The sequence below is a fragment of the Eretmochelys imbricata genome, chromosome 14 (genome assembly GCF_965152235.1).
Source record: "Eretmochelys imbricata isolate rEreImb1 chromosome 14, rEreImb1.hap1, whole genome shotgun sequence".
Classification (NCBI taxonomy): Eukaryota; Metazoa; Chordata; order Testudines; family Cheloniidae; genus Eretmochelys; species Eretmochelys imbricata.
In genome coordinates, this window is record NC_135585.1 from 53081250 (window position 1) to 53105030 (window position 23781).

The 23781-nt window shown below is 45.2% G+C and overlaps 1 protein-coding gene across 1 annotated transcript; it reads left to right on the forward strand.

The window, feature by feature from the left end:
- Positions 1-2667: 2667 nt before the first annotated feature.
- On the forward strand, positions 2668-22054 carry LOC144274555 (killer cell lectin-like receptor subfamily F member 1). Its single transcript, XM_077833431.1, has 6 exons — positions 2668-2779; positions 9677-9775; positions 10186-10350; positions 14606-14760; positions 16179-16291; positions 21937-22054. Exons 1-6 carry the CDS (start codon positions 2668-2670, stop codon positions 22052-22054), a joined length of 762 nt encoding a protein of 253 aa, XP_077689557.1.
- Positions 22055-23781: the final 1727 nt, after the last annotated feature.

Here is a 23781-nt window from a genome sequence, read left to right on the forward strand (position 1 = left end):
TCACTTCTCTCCCCTTCCCTAGCCCACCTTCCTGGTCCCATTTCAGGGACATGAGGTGGTGTTAATGCAGGAAGTAGTCTCTTTTGGGCTTGGGAGCAATAGATGATGAAGTTCCTTACCATCACAGAGGGAAAGGCTTCTCTTCCTACTACTTCCTGCTTTCCAAAAAGAGAGGTTGTCTTCATCCCTTCCTGGACTTATGAAAGCTGAACAGATTTATCAAGAAAATCAAGTTCAGGATGGTTACCCTTCAGTCTATTATCAGTTCCCTTGAGAAGAAAGACTGGTATGCTGCCTTCAATCTGCAGGATGTTACTTTCTGTGCTGGGATGTGTTCCACATGAAAGTATCTTTGAGTCATAGTAGGCAACATGCAGTACCACCTTCAGCCTTGAGGATGCTCACCAAGCATATAGCAGTGGTAGCAGCCTATTTTCACTGTTCAGGAATTCAGATATTTCCTTACCTGGATGATTGGCAAGTTTGGGGAAGGTCAAGGTTCTATGTCCAGAACAACATCCTGGTCATCAGACATCTGTTTTCTCATCTTGGTCTAAAACTGAATGTAGAAAAATGAACATTACAACCAACACAAAGAATAAATTTTGTAGGGGTGGATCTGGCCTCTGTGATCTATGGCTTATTTTCTGATGGACAGATTCTAGTCCATAGTATCTCTGTCTGAAACCCTCCAGTCCAACCCAAGGACTACCTGCCGCGTTTGAAATGTTCTGATCTCTCCATTGGTTCTGTGACAGTCAATTTAGCTTCCATCTCTGTTATACATCTTCCAGTAGATGAGTTATTTCTGTCTTTTCACATCCCTTGGTATCTAGAGTTTTAAAGGCCCTTATTCACATGGACCCATTTGTGTCTGATCCAGTACCTTCACGGGACTTGAATTTAGTTTTGTCTCGTTTAATGCGTTCCCCTTTCAAACTTTTAGCAACAATTTCCTTATCATTGCTATCAATGAAAGCAATTTTGGTAGCAATTACTTCTGTGAGGAAGGTATCGCAGCTCCAGGCACTACTAGCTGACCGCCCTTTCACAATATTTCACCAGGACTAGGTCTCCCTTTGACCGCACCCTAAATTCATGTCTAATGTTGTATCTGCATTCTGCCTCAATTAGACCATTCATCTTCCACTTTTATTTCCATACCCTCATTCTAACAAAGCAGATGAGAAATTTCATAGTTTGGATATGTTCAGAGTGCTCTGTCCTTTTACGTGGATCACATAAAGTCTTTCAGGTCTTTGCCTAGACTTTCTGTGGTCTTCTCTGAAAGGATTAAAGGGCAAGTGATTACAGCCCAGTGTGTGATACAGTCAGAATTGATCATCTCTGCTGTAATCTAACAACGGTTTCTGCTCCTTCAAGGATAACAGCCCATTCCCCTCGAGTTCATTCCACTTTGTCAGCCTTCTTGAGCAACATATGGTAGTAGCCATTTGCAAAGCAGCAATATGGTTGTCTGTACATAACTTTTTCCAGATATTATCACTCAAACTTCCCGGGATGGTGCCAACTTTAACAAGCCAGTACTGCTGGCTCTCTTCAAGAAATCCAAAGTCCCACCTCCTTTAAGGGAAAGTGCTTGTGAGTTACCTACAGTGTAACATGTACAGTCACTCAAAGGAGGAAAAAATGGATGAGATCAGCTTGGATGAAGAGCAGCTGGCTGAAGCTGAACCGGAGTAGGACAGATGTGATGCTGATGGGCAGAGGAAAGTATTTTGAAAAGCTTGCAGCCATGGTGCAGTCTCCTTTGGTTGAAGGTACACACAGACAATTGGTCAATTCAGTCTGTAATATAAGAATACTCTTGGATTCCTCTCTGACACTGGGCACTCATAGAGCAGCATCTGTGAGTAATGCTTTCTACCATCTCTACTCAGTTAGGGACTCCATCCCACCCTGGCAGGTGAAGACCTAGCCTCAGTTCTTCACACTTTTGTTACTTCTCAGGTGGATTACAGCTGTAATCTGTACTAACGCCAACTAGTACAGAATGCTGCAGTGTGTGTCCTCAGCAGCACAGGCTACCATGAACACATCAAACTTGTCTTCCACTCTCCACACTGGCTTCCCATAGAATTTTGCATCAAGTTCAAAGAGTCAGTCTTTGTCTTCAAAGTGCTTTGTGGCCTGGACCTAGGGTATCTAAATAATCATCTAAAGCTCTGGGATGAAGACTGGTTGACAACTCCATTCCTCTGGCTCAATGAAACTCTCAACAGTAAGGGCAAAGCTTGTCTGTGAAGGAGACAGATCTTTTTCTGGAATGAACTCCCCCAAGAACTAAGGATCATCGCAAACTTCACTATCTTCCACTCCAAGTGCAGGGCACATTTCTTTGACCTTGCCATCTATAATATAAACACATTGCAACAGGTATATTTATAGGAAAAAGCAAAACAAAAAACCCCACACCCTACGAAACCAAGACACTCTACTGCACATTTCTCCCTCTGGGGAGGTGATGAGAGAACAAACGTGACAGATGTTAGTCACATTGCTTAGTGCACTACTAGAAGTCTCACAGATACTTAGACAATGAGCGTGGTGTAAGATCCTGCATAGAACAGAACAGAAATATGTTACTGCTCAGAAGAGGGCAGACATACACATGAGACTGCTCTTAGGCACAGACCCCCCTTCTGTATGCTCAGACCTTCCTCTGTACTTGCCATGGCTGGAGAAATAGTTTATGCTGATTTAAACATTCCTGGAGCCAGTTCCTCTTCAAGGTCACCACAACGATCTCAGCACCTCAGTAAGTGCATTAGGTTTCTTATTTTTGTACCAGTATGGTCAGTCCTTGGTTAGGGTTCCATGTTTCTAAGATATTTTTTGTTTGACTTGCAGCACAGATAGTTTAGAGAAATTGTGTCCAGAGCCAAGGAGCAGCTCTGTGCTTTATGTATGGTAGGACTTAGCTAATGTGAAATTCTTTACCACTCTCAGCATTTGGCAACTGAATTCTGTTAAGGTAATATAATGCACTTTAGTTTGTTAGTATAGTGTGTCACAGAAAACTTCAGTCACTGACAATCTAAACATGCAAATACAAGTGCAAAAATATAGCTGTACTTTCTATGATACCCTTCCTACTTATTTAGTACGTATTTGTGGCATATAAGCAAACTATTGAGGTAATAATACATAGTATGGTGGGTTATAGTTAGGGGGCAGAGAGCAGTATGTTGGGTGAATCTGAGAAGAATGAACACAGCGAATGTGGGAGGCTCATAGAATATAATTTAAATTATTAGAGAGAAGGTTAAAATCCACATAGGTCTGAGAGAAGAGGTGGAATCAGAAATTCAGGAGGGAGCCAAACTATGTGCAGAGGGTCATGGAGACTGTGGCAGATGGTAGGTACTGGGGGTTGAGGAGGAAGGGTCTACAAACCTCTGTGTACTGATGGAGGTAGGGAGAGGGAAGCCTAGTATCTCTGAAGAAAGTAGGAACTGGGACCAGAGGAGAAGAAGAAGAAGAAATGAGAAGAACCTGGCCAATGGGGCGTGGGGTGGGTAGGTGGGAATGATAGAGGTAATGAAGGGAATTTTTTTTTACTAGATTCTGAAATGGACAAAAACCCAGGAAAGCTTTCCAAGGACAGAGATGATGTGTTCTGTTTCTAAGTGCAGGAGAGACAGCGAGTTATTGTACTGTAGCTCCACTGAAGCATGGACAGTCAGGAGTTAGGGAAGACTGTCAAGGAGAAGACCGTGGCGGAGATGGGGACCATGAAGAGTTATCAGTGTTTTAGGAATATTGAAAATACAAGGAAGTATGTATTGCAACTTAAAGGATGTAAACTGAGTATCATAACTTGTGATTCCCCTGAAAAATGATATTAAATAGGTTAAAAATCTTGATAGTTTGGAGGCTGTTTGGGAAAAAAATAATTTATATATTAAATAATTATTTTAGAGTATATTTTCCATAAGTACAGTAAGGCTACAGATTTACACGAAGGGTAAAATTTTCAGAAGTTCCTAAGTGACTTAGGTGTTTCTAAAAATCCCACTCTAATAGTCCAGATATTTCAGCAAGCTGTATATCAAGTGTGACATACTATAGTCAAACATACTCTATGTTTACAATTATACTTGTATATTGCCAATGATTCTGTCTTCCTTTAGCTCACACATTTTCCTTCTTTAAGTATAGCTACAAGTGTATTATAATTAAAAATTCTTGCTGTACGCTTACACATTGTGAACATAATGGAATTATTGTACAGCCTCTGAAATGGTTTCTTAAAGAGGTGCCTGATAGAATTTTATTAGCAGTTGATATTTTCCAATGGATCTTGCTTTGGTATCTGTTTACATCACAGTAATAACTAGCATAATATGGGGCTGTCTAGTCTAATTTAATTTTTGTTGTGAGCCTTCATGAAATTGTATCCATGCACTTTAGATATTATTTTCAGACAGGATCTGATCTACTCTTGAAAAATATTTTAGGAGTTAGATTCTGCTTGTTACATCACCAGCTTGACTTCATAGAAGTCAGAGAATTTGCTCTAAACTTTTTACACCAACGTATCCAAGAGCTGAAGTTGACTTTAAATGACTTTTTTAGCTGCCATTATATCATTTTGTTATGTTGATGATTTATGTTAATGAATGGAAACTTAGGCCCCAATCCTGTGATCTGATTTGATCCTTATGGTTGGTCTTCATTCACACCTGTACAGAATCCCACTGAAGTCAATGGGCGCAAGAGTCCACCCACATGGATCCAATTGCAGGACTGGGGCCTTAATTCACAGAGTCCAAGGCCAGAGGGGACATGTGATCATTTAGTCTGATGTCCTGTATAACAGGCCGTAGAATTTCCCCAACATAATTCCTAGAGTATCCTTTAGAAAAAAAAAATCCAGTCTTGATTTTAAAATTCAGTGATGAAGAATCTACCACAACTCTTGGTAATAATGTATTTCCAGTCCTACAACTAAGGGTAGGCCTGATCCTCCAAATGCTTGTGGCTAGCCGTGAGCTTTGTAAGGTGGGTCATCCAAAGGCCCAAACCTGCAGACAGTTATGCATAAGTTTTACTTCATTAAATGAGTCATCCCAATGAAGCAGTCACTCATATGTTTAAAATTACACCTGTGCTCAAATCTTTTCAGGATCAGGGTCTAATGCTGAAATTAAAATTAACTTGTCTCATAAGTTGTTGTTAAAATCTTATGACCAAATAAATCTGTTAGTCTTTAAGGTGCCACTGGACTCCTTGTTGTTTTTTGTGGATACAGACTAACACGGCTACCCCCTGATACTTGTTAAAATCATGAAGTCACAGTATTGACTTCATATAGCAGTTAAAAGTGGAAGACAGATTCCAATATAAGGATGACTTTAACCTTCCCACTTCCTTTTCCTGAAAACCCCTCTCCTTTTAGCTCGAAATAATTTGTTAGTCCAAAGCTACAAGATAATTTTCCTTAGAAACGTTAAACAAAATTCAACAAGCGATTTTAAATTGAAGACAGAAAACGCAACCACCACCATTAATTAATATGAAATTTGCCAGGTGGTGTTGCTAAAAGGCTTTAGTTAGGAGCAGGGGCCTTGTTGTCTTAGGTACTGAACACGTATAGACTAGACAATATTTTTCACTTTTCAAAAATTACTTCCACTATTTTTGTCAACTCATAATTTCAGAACAATTAGTTCTCTGAAGTTCATAGTAGTGATCTGAATTAGGTCTCTGTGAAAAGCCATACATAAGGATGCACTTTTGTGAGCAGAAGGATGCAATTTTTGAATTGACTTAGAATTAATAGTGGTTACGACAGGAAGAAATTTAATTCTCCTGTAGTGATTATAAACTCTGTGAGTGGCTTTAAGAGTGTCACAAGCTTCATTTGAAACAAGAAGTTAGTTTCCAACCCCTTCTCTAGAAAACATAGTTTGAAAGTATAGAGTGAGTTTGGTTTAAAGATGCTTCTGTTTACAAAAAGTTACAAAAGATCACCACTCAAAATCAAGACACTGAGTCAATGTAATAGCACTGTCACTTCTGTGTAAATTTGGATGTAACCTCAGTGGAATGTCTTTGTATTTAGCGTACACCTGGGTAACAGAATAGACTCTGGCTCACTATCTTCATTTCACAATATAATTCTCGGGAAAATAGGAAACCACTAAAGTATTTTGGTTGGGATTTTCAAAGAAGCCTAAGGGGTTTCAGCCACCATTGAAACTCCCCTAGCCTACTTTGAAAGCACTTTGGAACTCCCCGGGGGGAGGGAGGGGAAATGGTGGGTGTTTAGCACCCATTGGCAGCTCCATTATCAGCGCCTCCCGCTCCTCCCCAGCACCTCCCGCCCATCAGTGGCCCAGCTGATCAGCGCCTCCCCCTCTCCTCCCAGTGCCTCCCGCCCACTGCGATCAGGGGTGGGAGGGCAGGGCAGAGAGGGGGCGGAACGGCAGGTAGGGGTGGGGCCTTGGGGAAAGGGGTGGGGGTGGGGCCTGGGGTGGAGTTCCACCCCCACCCCAACACATTAGAAACTCGGTGTCTATGATTTGCGTGCCTCATGTCTCCGTTTTCCTCTATGGGCTTGGCTCCCTGCTTGGAATACAACTCCCGTGATTCATCATGGTCTCCCCTCTTGGCAAGGAGCGGGGGCGCAGTCCATTTACAGCACTTTTGTGTTAATTTTCATGGACTAAATGGGCCCAAAGGATCAAAGGTGTTAATGGGATCCTGTCACTGTCTGACATTAAACACTGGTAAACAAGGTCCAGGGTTTGACATACAAGTACCTCAGCTTGGTTAGTCCCATGGCAAATACACCATTAAAAATCATTTTAATCTTTTTCTTTCTTTCTTTTTCTGTGTCTTTAATAAAGCAGTTGAAGCATTTGAAATCTAAAATATTAAGTGAGGCTTTCATTTTAACAACATTCCTTATTTCCTTTCCCTTTAGCTGGAGAAAAGCCCCCTATCTGACAGTCTTTGGATAGTATTAATGATGATAATAACTGTTCTTTTGAGGGAAAAGAAAAAAGGTTAGTTGAGATGGGCTGGAGCTATTGCTACTGTTGTTTAAAGTCTAATCCTGTTCCTCTAAAAGAGAAAACAAGACAAACAAAAGGTGAGGGAAAAGAAACAGCAAAGATAGAAAATACAACTTCTGTTTTTGGTGTTAACTCTCAGTTGTAACCTTGTTTCTGCAGAAACACAAGCATGGCACGCAATCATATCAGCTGCTCAGAGTCCTGGTGAACTTGTAGCAGAATAGGACTATTATGGCTGGTTGTCTTTTTCTGGTCACAGGCTTACAGCAGTGTTGCAAAATGTACAGTCTTGGCTGCCTAAGCCAGACTCTTATTACACAGAAGGTAAAAGGAAACGGATAGGAAAGAGAAGAAATAAGGTAGAGGAAAAAAAGAACAAACAAGGGGGAGTGGGGGTGACAGTCTCACATGCCAGGCAGTGTTTGGAATTTAGCCAGAGCAGGTGGAAGTAGCAATGTCCTCTGGGCTCCTCTCTCTGGGCCAGGCTGGTCAGGACATCTTTCAAGATCAGGATGACGAAAGCCCAATGGTGTAGCAGTGGGTCCCAGGATATGGTAGTGGCGGCAGCCCTGACGGTAACACTTGTGGTAGCAGATGTTGGCAGACAGCTTCTTCTTGGCTTTTTCTTGATCCCCCCCGCCCCCCAAAAAAGTCTTTTTTTTTTAAGGACCCCATAAAGGATTGATGGGTGGAATAGCCGTCCCCTCATTATTTTATTCACAAATTAACTCTGTGTGTTAGTAGTACATTGCTGCTGATGTCGCAATTCTCATCTATGGCTCTACATATGACGGAAGTCCAAATCCTGATGCAGAATCAGCCACACTGAGAGCATGCAAAGTTCATATCTATGTTGTTTGATGATGCAGCTCTCTGGCACCTTTCATGTGCAACCTTTACCATGCATGATCTTAACACAGGTCTTAATTTATAGCAGTAGGTCTTTTTGTTTAGATTAGTTCAGTCTTTCTGTCTCCCTTTTGCACCTTTTCCTATCAACATTTATTATTATAGGTTATTGTGACATTTAATTAACTTTCACACACTTCTCACAATTAGGGTAAATTTGTAGGCCCAGTTATCACAGCAGCACTCACATGGCCATCGTGCATCACAAAAGATGAAGTTTGGCTGGGGAGCCTGGTCCATCAGGGCTGCACAGAAGTTTCTGGGGGCCTGGGGCAATATTTGAAACTGTGACTCCCCACCTTTCTGTGTTTCATCCAATAATCATATTGTTCCACGGGTTTGGGGACACACTTAAACATGATGCCTGGGGCAAACTTCCATTTTTGGCACCCTCTCTGTGTGGCCCTGCAGCCCATAGAGGAGAATGGGGGAATAAGGCACCCAAACTTCACTTCTATGAGACACCACAGTGGGTGGCATTTCAGAATCAAAATACCCAAAATAAATAAATAAATAAATAAAAAATCAATTTTCTGCAGAAAACAAACACTTTTTTAGCAAAAAAAATTTAGTCCCGAACCCAGTTTTCTATCAAAAAAACAGTTTCGATGGAAAATTTCTCAACCAGATCATTTACAAACTAAGGCCCCAGTCCTGCTAACACTTACACACATACTTTACTTTTCTCATATAAGTGGTCCTTTTGAAGTCAATGGGACTACTTACGTGTTAAAAGTTAAGTGCAGGCACAAGTATTGTCACCTTGTCACTAAGGTGTGCTTAGTAATAGTAGACATTTGAGCCTGGTTTGTTTTCACAATGGAGAAGAATTCAGTGACATGGAGGCTGGGTATTTTCGTAGTGGAATTTGTTTATTTACCCTGTGTACACCGGTCCTGGAACAGAGGTGGTCACAAATGGCATGCAAACAAACCCCTCTTTCAGGAATCTCAGCCAAAACACCATGCCTGGTTCCCAGGAAGCAACTCTGCCCCAAGTTGTGACTCTAGTTAGAGAAATTAAGGCAGAGAGCAAACTCCCCTACTGGTGCAACAGCTCCCCCACAAAGAACCTATACCGCAAAATGAACAATAGTGTAACATTTCTTCAAAGTGTTCACACATTGAGAAAAGGAATATGTATGACTGTGTGTAACAGCACCACCTGGTGACTCCTGACATAACAGTATTTATAGGATTGCGGTTTAAATAGGGTCAAAACACAACAGGTGTATTTTGAACATGAAGGGAAAGATAGAGGAGAGGGAGGACAAGGGGGATGGTCACAAGGACACAAGGTGATATGTATTAGCTAGGTTAACAATTTGGAGGCTTCGTAGTTGTTGGTTTTAAATGAAGTAAGCTATATTAATGAATCATTAACAGGCCACTTGCCTAGCTGTTATTATTAGGCAGTTTACCATGGGTATCAGGTTACAGGGGGAACGTAAGAAAGGATCTGAAGCAGGGCAGAGCAGTGGCTGTGTAGAATGATTTCAGGGGGGCCATCCATGCATAAGGAACAGCGAGGGGAAAAGGTGTAGAAGTGCTTCTGGGAGAAATGTGTGAAAGAAGCTGCCATCGGCAAAGCTGCCCCTAATGTTATACGAAGAAGAGTGGAACTCCCAGGTAAGGAGGCTGGGACAGGCTCCAGAGAAGAACAAGTTTCATTGTTATTTCTCACACTGGGACTGATGGTGTTTCGCCAAACATTGCCTCTTACAGGTTCCCCTCCATGTCCCTGGTGGCATCACATCGCTGTAGGGGTCGGATGGACTGGGAACATCGTCCTGACAATAGCTGTGATAGCACTGGGGGTTTGGGGTAAGTAGAGCCAATCTATTTATCCATTTGGGCTTCATGGTGCTCCATGAATTCTCTTCTCATTCCCAAATCTGAATGATATTCCATTCCTGATTCCTGTCCATTTGCGAATGAAATCCTAGGCATTACATCACCACCCAGGTCAAAATGTTACAGGAACAATGTGCAGTTAAGAGCTGGATGCATGAAACTCATATGATCCATCTAAAACAGGTTCACTGTTACATGTGGATGGGAAGACAGAAATGCACCTATACTCTGAAGTGAATGGGATTCCCTCTTCCTCTGACCCTAGCCTAGCTGTGATGGATACTACATTGTTTGATTTTACACCTCCCATGATTGTTTTTTTAATTCCTAAATAGCTGCAATAGAAGTGATTTTTTATTGACGCTGATGCTGTTTTGAAGTTTCCCAGTTGCATGTCTCTTGTGAAGGAAAGACCAGAGGAACTCTGAATACATCGGAGAATAATGAAACCAGAATCAACAGCAGCACTGCATGCTCCTGCCCAGAGGATTTCCGGTCTTACCTGAAACTAATTCTTTGTGAACCCCACAATGACAGCTTGGCAGGTAACCACAGCTCCTACTGTCCCAGAGCCATGAGTCACTCTCCCTTAAAGAGTTTGCAGCACTCTGGCTGTGACTGAAAATCCAGGCACCATGTTAAAGGGACACTGTCAGCTTTACTGAGGCCCCTTTATATACAATACTCCAGTGTTGCGATCACCAAGCATTCAAAAACCATAAGTCAGGCCCTAAAAATCATGAGATTGGCTTATTTTAGAAAAATTATACATTTTGGGTTCTTTATGTTTGCCTTCTGGTTTCTGAGCCTTTAGGTTGCACTTGGGTCCTGCTGTCAGGCTTTTCTCAGAATTATGAGGACTAGAAACCTTCTGTAATGAAACTGAGATTCTCACATAATCCCCTGACTCCAAGAGCTAGGGCGTAAAAGAAAACACCAAACTTCACAAGACGTGTGATAAAAATATGAGAGATGGCAACATTGCCAAAGTGAGAGTGTAAAGGGGGCTAACCAAGGGAGTAAACTTTTTCTTTTTTAATCAAAGAGTTTGGGAGGCAGAAGGTTACTTCAACAAAAACTAGAAAAATTCAGACGAAACAAGTTTCCTGTGAAGAATTTCATTTTGAAGAAAGGCAATTTTTTGCCAGTCAACTCTACTCATAACTATAGCAGGGAAAACAATGTTCAGACGACAGGGTGATTTTTAAGTAAATGGAATGTTTTTTAATGTGCTCTAATGCTTTAGGTGTGGTAGTGATGTACTATACACCCAAAGATCCTCTGTCTTTTTTCTTTTCATGAGTCCCAGTTGGTAGGTGCAAGGTAAATGCTGTGGCTGCCTCTTTCCGTACCAGTAGGGTTATTTCATTCTCCCTGTCATCCTGCTCTTCTTTGTGTATCTCCACCTGTTTCCCACCCTATGTTTAGATTGGTAGCTCATTGAAGCATACCTTGTCATACTACGTGCATGTGCAACACCTACCACAATGGGGTCCTATCCATTGTTGTGGCCTCTCTGTCCTACTGTAATACTAATATTCATTATTATTGATTTGTATTGCAACAGTGCCCAAAGGCTCAGCATTCAGGGCCCCATTGTGCGAGGTGCTGTAAAAACACATAATAAAAAGACAGTCCCAAAGCCCCAAAGAATTTACAATCTAAGTAAAATTAATAATTCTCAGCTGTTTGTGCAGAGGATCAGCAGTGACATCTAGTGGTCAGAGTAACTCCCATTGCCAGAGCATAGACAGTTTTAATAATAGTGTAATAATACAATTTCTGTAGAGATTGGATCACAAAGTGTTTTTCAAATTATGTAATACTCTCAGGAATCATTTCCCCCACTACTGAAATGCAGCCACCTCTGGGGTGAAACTCAACAGCTGTTTGTCTTAGGCAAATGACTGAAGAAGAATTGCATAGCCTGTTGGAATTGCAGGGAGCGTTTTAGAGAGGCAAACTGAAGTCACCCAGGCTGGAATCTGAACAGGTTCAGACCTCCCAGAATTCAAGAACAGCCAGATGACTGGAAGGTAGCTAATGCAATGCCAGTTTTTTAAAAAGGCTCCAGAGGTGATCCTGGCAATTACAGCCTAGTGAGCCGGACTTCAGTACTGGGCAAATTGGTAGAAACTATAGTGAAGGACAGAATTAACAGACACATAGATCAACACGATTTGTTGGGGAAGAGTGAACATGGCTTTTGTCAAGGGAATTCTTCAAGGGAGTCAACAAGCGGGTGGATGAAGCTGATCCAGTGGATATAGTGTAGCTGGGTATTCAGAAAGTCTTTGACAAGGTCCCTCAACAAAGGCTCGTAAGGTAACTAAGTAGCTGTGGTGAGGTCCTTTCATGTATCAGTAACTGGTTGACAGATATGAAACAACGAGTAGGAATAAATGGTCAGTTTTCACAGTGGAGAGAGGTAAATAGTGGGGTCCCCCAAGGATCTGTACTGGGACCAGAGCTGTTGAACATATTAATTATTTGAAAAAAGGTGGTGAACAGTGAAGTGGCAAAGTTTGCAGACGATACAAAATTATTCCTGATAGTTAAGTCCAAAGCTGACTGTGAGGAGTTACCGAGGGATCTCTCACAACTGGGTTACTTGGCAACAAAATGGCAGATGAAATTCAACATGGATAAGTGCAAGGTAATACACATTGGGAAAAAAATCATCCCAACTATACGTATACACTGATGGGTTCTAAATTAGCTGTTACCACCCAAAAAAGAGATCTTGGAGTCACTGTGGATAGTTATATGAAAGCTTCCACTCAATATACATCAGTGGTCAAAAAGGCTAACAGTATGTTAGGAACTATTAGGAAAAGGATAGAAAATAAGACAGAAAATATCATAGTGCCTCTTTATAAATCCATGGTGTACCTTGGATACTGTGTGCAGTTCTGGTCACCCCGTCTCAAAAAGGATGTAGTGGAACTGGTTCAGAGAAGGGCAACAAAGATGATCAATGGTATGGAACAGCTTCCATACAAGGAAACACTAGAAAAGATTAGGGCTGTTCCACTTAGAAAAGAGACAACGGGGAGGGGGTGGAAATGTGATAGGACATGAATGGTGTGGAAAAAGTGAATAGAGAAGTGTTATTTACTAGGGCTGTCAAGCGATTAAAAAAAATAATCGCGCGATTAATCGTGCTGTTAAACAATAATAGAATAACATTTATTTTAAATATTTTTGGATGTTTACTACATTTTGAAAGATATTAAATTCAACTTTCAGATAAAGAGCTTGCACTTCAGTACTTGTATGAGGTGAATTGAAAAATACTATTTCTTTTGTTTCTCATTTTTACAGTGCATATATTTGTAATAAAAATAATAATATAAAGTGAGCACTGTGCACTTTGTATTCTGTGTTGTAATTGAAATCAATATTGAAAATGTAGAAAAACATCCAAAAATATTTAATACATTTCAATTGGTATTCTATTGTTATAAGTGCGATTAATCGCGATTAATTTTGTTGAGTTAATCGGGTGAGCTAACTGCGATTAATTGACAGCCCTATTATTTACCCTTCACACAAAACAAAAACCAGGGGTCATCCAATGAAATTAATAGGCAGCAGAGAGGAAGTATTTTTTTCACACAACTAAACTGTGGAACTCATTGCCATAGGATGTTATGGTGGCCAAAATTGTGACTGGGTTCAAAAAAGAAATAGATCCATCAATGACTATTAGCCAAGATTGTCAGGAATGCAACCCCATAATTGGTGCGATGCTGAACCTCTGACTACCAGAAGCTGGGAGTGGAAGTTGGGTGGATAACTCCGTAATTGCCCTGTTCTGTAAACTCCCCAGGAAACTCTGGTATGGGCCACTGTCAGAGACAGGATACTGAGCAAGATGGACAGTGGTCTGACCCAATATGGCATCTTTTATGCTCTTAATTACCAGATGTGGACCTTGCTTTTAGTTCTCAGCTGAACCATGGCAGTAGCAGTGGTACAGTGCCCCCTACTGCCAGGCTGGGGCACTGGGTTCAGTTCTGCCCTAGTAGGTGGTGTCCCTCCATCTCCGTCTCAGTCATCAATATTTGTTTCCACACTGATTTTCCCATGAGGTCTCCCATTGGAGTATAGGCAGAGCCTGTCTCTGTTCAGCTTTTATGATCTCACATGACCAAACCTCAGTGAACTACATTTACTGCACCAATCCAGAAAATCCCACCCAGTGATTCCTGCATAGAACCTGGAACTTGTGACTGAGTTAGAGCAGATCTTTAATAAGAGAGCAACTCTGTGTAAAGACTTCAGATGAATTCTCTTCTCTCTGCCCTCCCAGCTCTGCCAGCACCGCTCAGTCGTGACCTACAGCATGCCTGCCTGTTTGCATGCTGACCTCTGAAAAAAGCCCTTGCCAGTACATTGACTTTTACTCAGCTGTAGGGGAAACTTCAGCAATATCTAGAACCATTGCAAACCTTGTTCGTGAAAAATATGAAAAGAAATGACAGTTTGATGTCCTTTGAAGGAAATGGAAAAGTGAAAGTCCTCCCCCTCTTTTCCAGTGGGGGGAAATGTTAAGAGTAAGTGTTGATTTCCCCTCCAAAAGTGAATGAAATCTTCTCCCACCCCACAGAAAATCAGTATTTCCATTTTGAGTCCCCTCCCCCCATCAAAAAATGAAAAATGACACCAAAATAAAAACTTTTATTTTGGGCAAAATGGCATTTTGCCATTAAAAACCAGCTTTGAACAAAAGTTTTCAGCCAGCTGTAGTTTGAATTTTCAGAATTGACGACACCCTGTTCCCACGTCTCCCTCCAGGGGGCTCCGAGTGCAGACTCTGCCCCAGGGACTGGCTGCTGCATGGGGACAAGTGCTATTGGCTGTCTAAAGAGAGTAAAGACTGGACTGGGAGCCGTGACGACTGCTTGTGGAAGAGCTCTCACATGCTCATGATCCAGAGCCGGGAGGAGATGGTAACATAAAATACAGGCTCATCAAACTCCAGCTGGAGAGAGACGTGTGTCACTAGTTACAATCCCAGTGCAGCAGGGTTTATCCAGCCTGGCTCTACCCCTTCTTCCCCATTTCTCCTTTTCCCCCCTTCTTGGGCATCTGGCTGATTAACATACAATTCAGAACAAGAACCCCAGAGCTTTTCTACTCCAGAGTTCCCAGCTGGCTCCTGCAGGCTTTGCACCACCTAAGCCATGTCTGAGAGCTCAGCAGAGCCCTTCTGCATAGACAACGAGGAGTCCTTGTGGCACCTTAGAGACTAACAAATTTATTTGGGCATAAGCTTTCGTGGGCTAGAACCCACTTCATCAGATACATGGAGTGGAAAATACAAGAGTAGGTATAAATACATGAAAAGATGTGACTTGCCTTACCAAGTGTGAGGTTAGTTTAACGAGACAATTCAATTGACAGCAGGATACCAAGGGAGGAAAAAAAACTTTTGAAGTGGTAATGAGAGTGGCCCATTTCAGACAGTTGACTCCCAGTCTTTATGGGAGTTGGAACTGCAGAACTGGAATTAATTTGCAAACTGGACACCATCAGATTAGGCCTGAATAAAGACTGGGAGTGGTTGGGTCATTATAAAACCTAAACCTAATTTCCCCAATACTAATTTTCCCCTACTGTTACTCACACCTTCTTGTCAACTGTCTGAAATCGGCCGCTCTCATTACCACTTTAAAAGTGATTTTTCCTCCCTTGGTATCCTGCTGGTAATAGAATGGGCTCCTTAGACTAACCTCACACTTGGTAAGACAATTCACATCTTTTCATGTATTTATACCTGCTCCTGTATTTTCCACTCCATGCATCTGATGAAGTGGGTTCTAGCCCACGAAAGCTTATGCCCAAATAAATGTGTTAGTCTCTAAGGTGCCATAAGGACTCCTCGTTGTTTTTGCTGATACAGACTAACACGGCTACCACTCTGAATTCTGCATAGAGCTACTCACAGAAGCCCCCCTACTCCATCAAATCTCTCCCTGCCTTGACTGACCTCGGGCTGCCCTTGTAGCCCCACCAGGCCTGGCTCCTGGTCATCTGCTTCCATCACCTGAACCTCTCAGACCAGGGATACCTAGTCACAGGTGAGGCTGAACCCAGGACTCCCTTAAAGAGCCAGCTCACCCTGTGACACCAAGGACTGGTACTGGTGTTACCATGCCTGCACAAAGAGAGCCACATTTCCCAGCAGCTGCACTGGGACTCTGCCCGCCCAGGGGAGAGAGTGAATTAGCTCAGGTGCTGATGGGTTCTCCTGCTGCGTTATGGGCAGAGCCACTGAAGCCAAGAGCAGGCATTTGACGGGAGCACTAAGGGAATTTGAGCATGTTACAGCATATTCACCCCACCCCCTCTGCTTTGCCCTTCACAGGCTTCCATACAGAATGTTACACAAGGTGCAAATAGTGTCTGGATTGGACTTAAAGTGACACCCCCAGGGGGGAAATGGACCTGGGTGGACGGTTCCCCATTAGATCCAATGCTGTAAGTGCTGCCTGATGTTTACTGTTTGATAGATATTTGGGAAAAGCACCATTGTATAAATCGCTGATGTTAAATGTCCAACGTCTGTCTAAGGCGTGATCTACACTTAAAAGTGTTACCAGCGTAGCTATGTTGGTTAAGAGTATTTTGGCTGTGCCAGCAAAGGCCCTAGTGTAGCTGCAGTTCTACCAATATACCTGTGCTTACAGAAATGTAGCTTATGCCGATCGGGGGAACTGGCATAAGCTGCAGTGGTAGAAACACTGAGGTCTAGTCTACACTAGGGAGGGGGGGATCGAGCTAAGTTACGCAACTTCAGCTACGTAAATAACGTAGCTGAAGTCAACGCCCTTAGATCTACTCACCGCGGTGTCTTCACTGAGGTGAGTCAACTGCTGACGCTCCCCCGTCGACTCGGCTTGCGCCTCTCGCTCCGGTGGAGTACCGGAGTCGACGGGAGAGTGCTTGGCGGTCGATTTATCGCTTCTATACTAGACCCGATAAATCAACCACTGCTGGATCGATCACTGCCAGTCGATCCAGCGGGTAATGTAGACAAGCCCTTAGATATGGATATAGCTGTGTCCACACTACAGGGTTTCCAATATAACTGCACCAGAAACACCTCCTAGTGTAGACAAGGCCTAAGGTGCTGATCTGGCTCTGCTGTGTTCCCCTGGGCTCTGCTCCTCTCTCTGGTCTTTCTGTTCCCAGTGTTAGATGCGGGGGAGGGGGAAGAAATTTGACGATTTCTCTCAGGCACCACCCATTTGTGGGGTCACAGTGAGCTGCTGCTCCTAGGAACTTGGGCAGATTCTTATCCCTTGATCCTCCCTCTCCTTCCTTGCATTAGAACAGTGGAATTTATCATCATTGCAGATCTGCGTTAACGTCCCACTGAGGTGTATGGAGCAGCTCCCCCCCCCACATTGTCTCTGGGCTTGTCTAGACAAGCAGTTGGTTGGCAGCAGGCTGGGCTCTGAATCTACCTCAGTCACACAAGGTGGCCATAGACTGACTGCCCTGTGGACCCTGCTGTTGTGCACTAAAAATTTCCTACCGGGTTTTCAGTGGGCAGTCAGACTGTCCACACGGCCAGTGAGCACAAGCTAGATTTATACCCCAGCCTGCTGTGCCGTAAGGGCTAGGTTCACAAACAGACTTTTATGGGATGGGACGCTGAGTGTATCAGCACCTACGTTTTAGGCACCAAGAAAATCCCTGGGATTCTCAAAGCCCGCGTTAAGTGCCCAGACTCCCTTGTACAATGCATGGGGAGTGACAAGCACCTCACAATGCGATTCACAGAAACCAGCACACTAGGTGGGGAACTGCCTGAGCTAGCCAATGGGAGATACCAATACAAGAGGCCAACCACTGCCTCTCTCAGGGAATTAGGTGCCTAAGTATGTCTACACCAGTGGTTCTCAACCAGGGGTCCGTGTCCTCTTTGGGGGATGGGAGCTGGTTTCAAGGGGCTGAGGGCCCCTGTGGCCGAAGCCTGGTGCCTCCGTGGGGCTGAAACCAGGAGCTGAGCCTGGGGCTGAAGCCTTGAGCCCTGGCGCTCCCCAGGGGGCTGAAGTCAGAGCCGAGAGGCTGAAACCTGGAGTCCTGAGCCTGCAGGGCTGAAGCCTGGAGCCCCCAACCCCAGCGCCCCTGAACTCCTGCGGGTCTAAAGATTGGAGACCCAGTGCCCCTGCCAGGCTGAAGCCTAGTGCCAAAGGGCTGAAATCCAGAGCCACAAGTCCTGCCCTCCTGCATGGGGCTGAAGCCCGGAGTCGTGGGGGTGAAGCCTGGAGCCACAAGCCCTGGTGTCCCTGTGGGGCAGAAGCCCTGAGTTCCCTGCCCCGTGGGGCTAAAGCTGGGAGCCCTGAGTCCCAAGTCCCATGGGGCAGAAGCCCCGAGCCCTGGCAGCTGAAACCTGGAGCTCCCAGCCCTGGCCCCGATCACCGCTCCAGCAGCTGAAGCCCCGACCCCCGGCCATGGAGTTTTTAGAGCATGTTGGGGTTGGGGTTCAGAAAGTAAAATGTTGAGAATCCCTGGACTACATTACAAGTGCTACAACTGCAGCATTATCTACATTACAGGGCCACAGTGGAGTAGACACTTTCTACAGCAACATTAGGGGCTTTTTCATCGCTGCAGTAAAGCCACCCCCTCGGAAGGCAGTAGCTAGGTCAATGGACTTGATCCAATAGAAGATATTTCCTCGCCCACCTTGTCTCTCTAATATCCTGGCACCAACATGGCTAGAACAACACTGCATCTAACCACTGTCTGTTTGACAGGTTTCCTGCTTCGAATGTACTTGGAACAATTTTTTGTTAGTTTTTGCACCTTCAGCAAGTTGTTTCTCAAACTGTTCCTTGGCCTGCCTTCTTAAACATTTACAATTCACTTGCCAGAGTTCATGCTCCTTCCTATTTTTCTCATTAGGATTCGACTTCCAAATTTTAAAGAATGCCTTTTTGCCTCTAATGCCCTCCATTACTCTGCTGTTTAGCCATGGTGGCATTTTTTTGGTCCTCCAACTGTCTTTTTTTATTTGGGGTACCCATTTAGCCTTGGTCTACACTACAAACTTGTGTCAGTCTAAGTAAGTCACTCAGGGATGTGAAAAATCCACCCCCCGAGCGACACAGGTACCGACCTAACCCTGGGTGTAGACAGCACTACGTTGATGGGAGCGCTTCTCCTGTGGCCATAGCTACCGCTCTTGGGGAGGTGGATTGACTACGCTGATGGGAGAAGCTCTTTGGTCAGTGTAGATGGTATCTTCACTGCAGCACTATAAGTGTAGACAAGCCCTTAGTCTGAGCCTCTCTTACGGTGTTTTTAAGTAGCGTCCATGCTGCTAGGAGGCATTTTACACTTGTGACAGCTCTGTTTAATTTCCATCCAACAAGTATCTTCTTGCTTAGGTAGCTCCCCTTTTGAAGTTAAATGTAACTGTCTGGGGCTTTTTTGGTATTATCCACCCTACAGGGATGCTAAATTTAATTACTGACAAGTATCAGGGGGTAGCCGTGTTAGTCTGTATCCACAAAAACAAGAAGGAGTCTGGTGGCACCTTAAAGACTAACAGTTTTATTTGAGCATAAGCTTTCATGGGTAAAAACCCCACTTCTTCAGATGCATGGAGTGAAAATTACAGATGCAGACATAAATATACTGACACATGAAGAGAAGGGAGTTACCTCACAAGTGGAGAAACAGTGCTGACGGGCCCAATTCGATCAGGGTGGATGTAGTCCACTCCCAATAATTGATGTGGAGGTGTCAATTCCAGGAGAGGCAAAACTGCTTTTGTAATGAGCCAGCCACTCCCAGTCCCTATTCAAGCCCAAATTAATAGCGTTAAATTTGCAAACGAATTTTAGTTCTGTTGTTTCTCTTTGAAGTCTGTTTCTGAAGTTTTTTTGTTCAAGTATAGCTACTTTCACATCTATTATAGAATGTCCAGGGAGATTGAAGTGTTCTCCTACTGGCTTTTGTATGTTACCGTTCCTGATGCCTGATTTGTGTCCATTTATTCTTTTATGTAGGGACTGTCTGGTTTGGCCAATGTACATGGCAGAGGGGCATTGCTTCAGAAACAAACTTCAAAGAGAAACAGCAGAACTAAAATTCATTTGCAAATTTAACACCATTAATTTGGGTTTGAATAGGGACTGGGAGTGGCTGGCTCATTACAAAAGCAGTTTTGCCTCTCCTGGAATTGACACCTCCTCATCAATTATTGGGAGTGGACTACATCCACCCTGATCGAATTGGCCCCGTCAGCACTGGTTCTCCACTTGTGAGGTAACTCCCTTCTCTTCGTGTGTCAGTATATTTTTGTCTGCATCTCTAATTTTCACTCCATGCATCTGAAGAAGTGGGGTTTTTACCCACGAAAGCTTATGCTCAAATAAATCTGTTAAATTTAATTACTGTGTCACTGTTACCAGGCAGTTCAGCTCCATTCACCTCTTGGGACAGATCCTGTCCTCCACTGAGGACTAAATCAGGAATTGCCTCTCTCCTTGCGGGTGCCCGGGCCAGCTGCTCCAAGCAGCAGTTCATTGATGGGGGCTAAAAATCATCTCTCTCCATCCCATCCTGAGGTGACATTTAGTCCCTCTGCTCCAATCACTCTTTAAATTATTTATCCTCACTGGAACATACCACTTAGCTCAGTGGTTAGAGGCTGCTCCTCCTTCTCCTCCTAAGAGGTAGTAGACCCCTGTTCGAATCCCTGCAGCCACAAGTGGACTTGAACTGGGTGTCTCTCACTTTTCAGGTTTGTGCCCAAATTCCTGGGCTAAAAGTTACCAGGGAGCGCTTGATCCTCCCTTCCATTTTGTAGGAGTTCACCTGTGGGGCCCAATCTGGTAAGTGGCCTTTGAACATGCAGTACCGGCTCGGGGCTCACAGGCGCGTTAGGTGGAGGAATGTCTGTCTGCTGCTGGCTCATGCATCATGCTGGGGCTTAGGCAGCCAGCAGCCTAGAGGGAGACAGCAGCGAGGCAGCTGACAGGCAGACACACAGGTGCCTAGGAAACCTTGACTATGAAAATTGAGGCACTGAAAAAGTTTAGGTGCCTCAAGGGTTTGGTTGCAGCTGAGCCAGGGTTTTGGACATGGTTCTGGGATGTAGGTGCCTAAAGTGGCTGTTAGGCTCCAGGAGTGATGTAGCCTTCCCAAAAGTGGGGGGCCCCTCCATGGCCCAACTCCTGCCCCTCCTCTTCCCCCAAGGCCTCACCCCAGTCAAGCTGGAAGCTGGAAGCAGGCCAGGGAGCCCAGGCCCCTCCAACTGCCCGGGGTGGGAGGGGGCCAAGAGCAGCCCCCGGCTGGAGTCCCCACCCCCCAGACTGTCCGTCCAGGGCAGGTGGAGGGTCCGTGGCTCCCCACAGCTGCCTGCACTGCTCTTACCCCGACCTGGCTCCGTCCAGGGGCGGGGCCTTGGAGCCACAACCCGGCTATGGTAAGAGCTGCGCGGGCAGCTGTGGGGAGTTGTGGATCCTCTACCTGCCCTGGGCGGGGAGTCCAGGGGGGCAGGGATACAGGCCGGGGGCTGTTCTTGGGCCCCTCCACCCCTGGCAGGTGACAGGTCCGTGGCTCTCCACAGCTGCCCAGGCTCAGGGTTTGGAGCTTTGGTGGGATTAGGAGGGGCAGGGGCCATGCTCATGGCGAAAAGTGGGAGGGTCATGGCCCCCTGGTCCCCCCTGTTCTGGCACCCCTGTTAGGCTCTTAAATCCCTTTGTGAACCCAGCCCTAACCGTTCATCTGGACAAGTCCTCAGGCTTCCTGCAACCATCTGTTACCCAGATCACGTGGTGCAGATTTCCACTCTCCCCTGAGACTCAGATTTGGTTTTTAAAGGAAAGCCGAGATGCGGGAGCTCAAGGTGGCTGCTTCCAATGAGAAAGTACCAGATCACTGACCCATGAGATTCAGCCTACTCCGTTCCTTGCCAGAGACCCCCTAGCTCCTCTCACCTCCACCTGTCTTTTCGACTTAAGCTCTGCAGGAAAGTTACAGAGATGAAGGACAACACCAGAGCCAAGCTTCCCATTAAGAGTGAGGGGGAAGAAAGACTCACCTCTAGGCCTTTCCTTGTTACAGGGACCACAATGACACTGACTCTCTCTTTAATTTTGCAGCTTCTTAGGCTCTACTGATGGGAACAGCTGCGGGTGTATAAAAGGCACCCAGATTCTGTCTGAGACGTGTGCTGCGGAGCTCAAATGGATCTGTCAGAAAGAAGCTGCTGTGATATAAACAGTCGGGCTGAGGATCTTTATTTGTGTATCTGTAACATGAAATACTGGTGTTTAGGCTCCCGGGGCGGGATTGTGGCTTTAGACAGAGCTCTAAGCCGGGGGCAGAGCAGAACCCCAGGAGGCATTGGGACTCAGGTACACCTCGCAGTCACAGTTCCTCCCCTCGGTCCTTCTTACTGGTTTGGGGTGTTGAGTTGTAATTTATAACTGTCCTAAACCTGGAAGAAATTACTAACCCGTGATGCTTCCCAGGGCAGTGAGGCATCTCGTGACCAGAGGTGAACATAAGCCAGTACGGGCTGGTACGGCATACCGGTAAGAAAGGGCCGCTGGTACGGGCCGGTACACAGCCCTGCAGCAGTGCTTTAAGCACCGTATCGGCAGGGCTGCTGATGGGGGGCGGGGCAAAAGGGGCAGCTGCCCCAGGGCCTGGCAATTTAAAAGGGCCTGGGACTCCAGGCAGCGGCCAGAGCCCCAGGCCCTTTAAGTCGCCACCAGAGCCCCGGGACTCCTGGCCACCGCTGCCATTACCCTGGGGCTCCGTCAGTGATTTAAAGGGCCCGGAGCTCCAGCCGCTGCCATGGTAGTGGTGGCCGGGAGCCCTGGGCCCTTTAAATCGCTGCCGGGGCCCTGGGCAGCGCAGGGTGGGCAGCACTGAAGGGCTGGCTGGGGGAGTCTGGCCCCAGCACTGCCCCTTCCACCCGAGGCCTCGCCCCTTCCAGGGGCCCAGAGCCACACAAATATACTGACACAGGCCCATCTTGCCCAGGAGCCCGGCTGCCCTGCGTACGGGTAAGTCCTTTAAATTATTTTCAACCCTGCTCACGACCATCTGCCCTTTATGTGAGAGAGCCTTGTCTGTGCCACACACACACTTGCTGCTGGGTTTGCAGTCACTGCAGGTTTGCAATAGGCCCATCCTGCCCTCAGACCCTCTGAGCATCCGCCTGGAGCGTCCAGCCCTTGGTCACCTGTATTATTTACAGATTCACGGCTTCCAAAGGAACAGTTCCACCTCAGATCACTGCTCCGCTTAACACACGGCACTTACATATGTTCATAGTGAAATCAAGGATCAGTTTAACAAAGCAGAGATTCAAGTAGAAGTCTTGGAAACAAATGGTTATACATAAAATAAAATCATAACATGCATTCTAGATCCTAGACTTATTTAACAAGATATTCTCCTGTCTAACCATGTCCTGCTCACCTGAAATCCTTGCAGCATTGTACAGCCAGGCAGAGTGTGACCTTTCTTTCATGAGACACCCTGCAGTTTGTTTCTTCCTGTAGATTTCTATTTTTGTGGATTTTGAAATCTCTCAATTTTCACCTGGCTCAGTACTCATAGTATCCAGCATCAGGCACACAATACACAGATGGCCAGACAGGGAGATAACCTTAGTTACCACCTGCCTGAAAGGTCCTGAAACCTTCTGGTGACCTGCATTAACTCCAAGACCTTAAGAACATCGAATTCAGACTGGAACAGGTGCATAGAAGAGCTACTAGGATGATTGGGGTGTGACGGGTTGGACCCCCCTTTTGGGGTGCCACCCGATGTGCTGGACCCACTGAGCCTGCCTGTCCCACCAGCCTGGATTCCCCTTACTCTGTGCTGCTATGACAGGCTCTCAAGCCCCCTTCCAGCACACACCCAGGTCAGGACACACCCAGCTGTAGAATCACACAGAGGCTGCAATCAGCTCTCTGTGGGAGGATTCA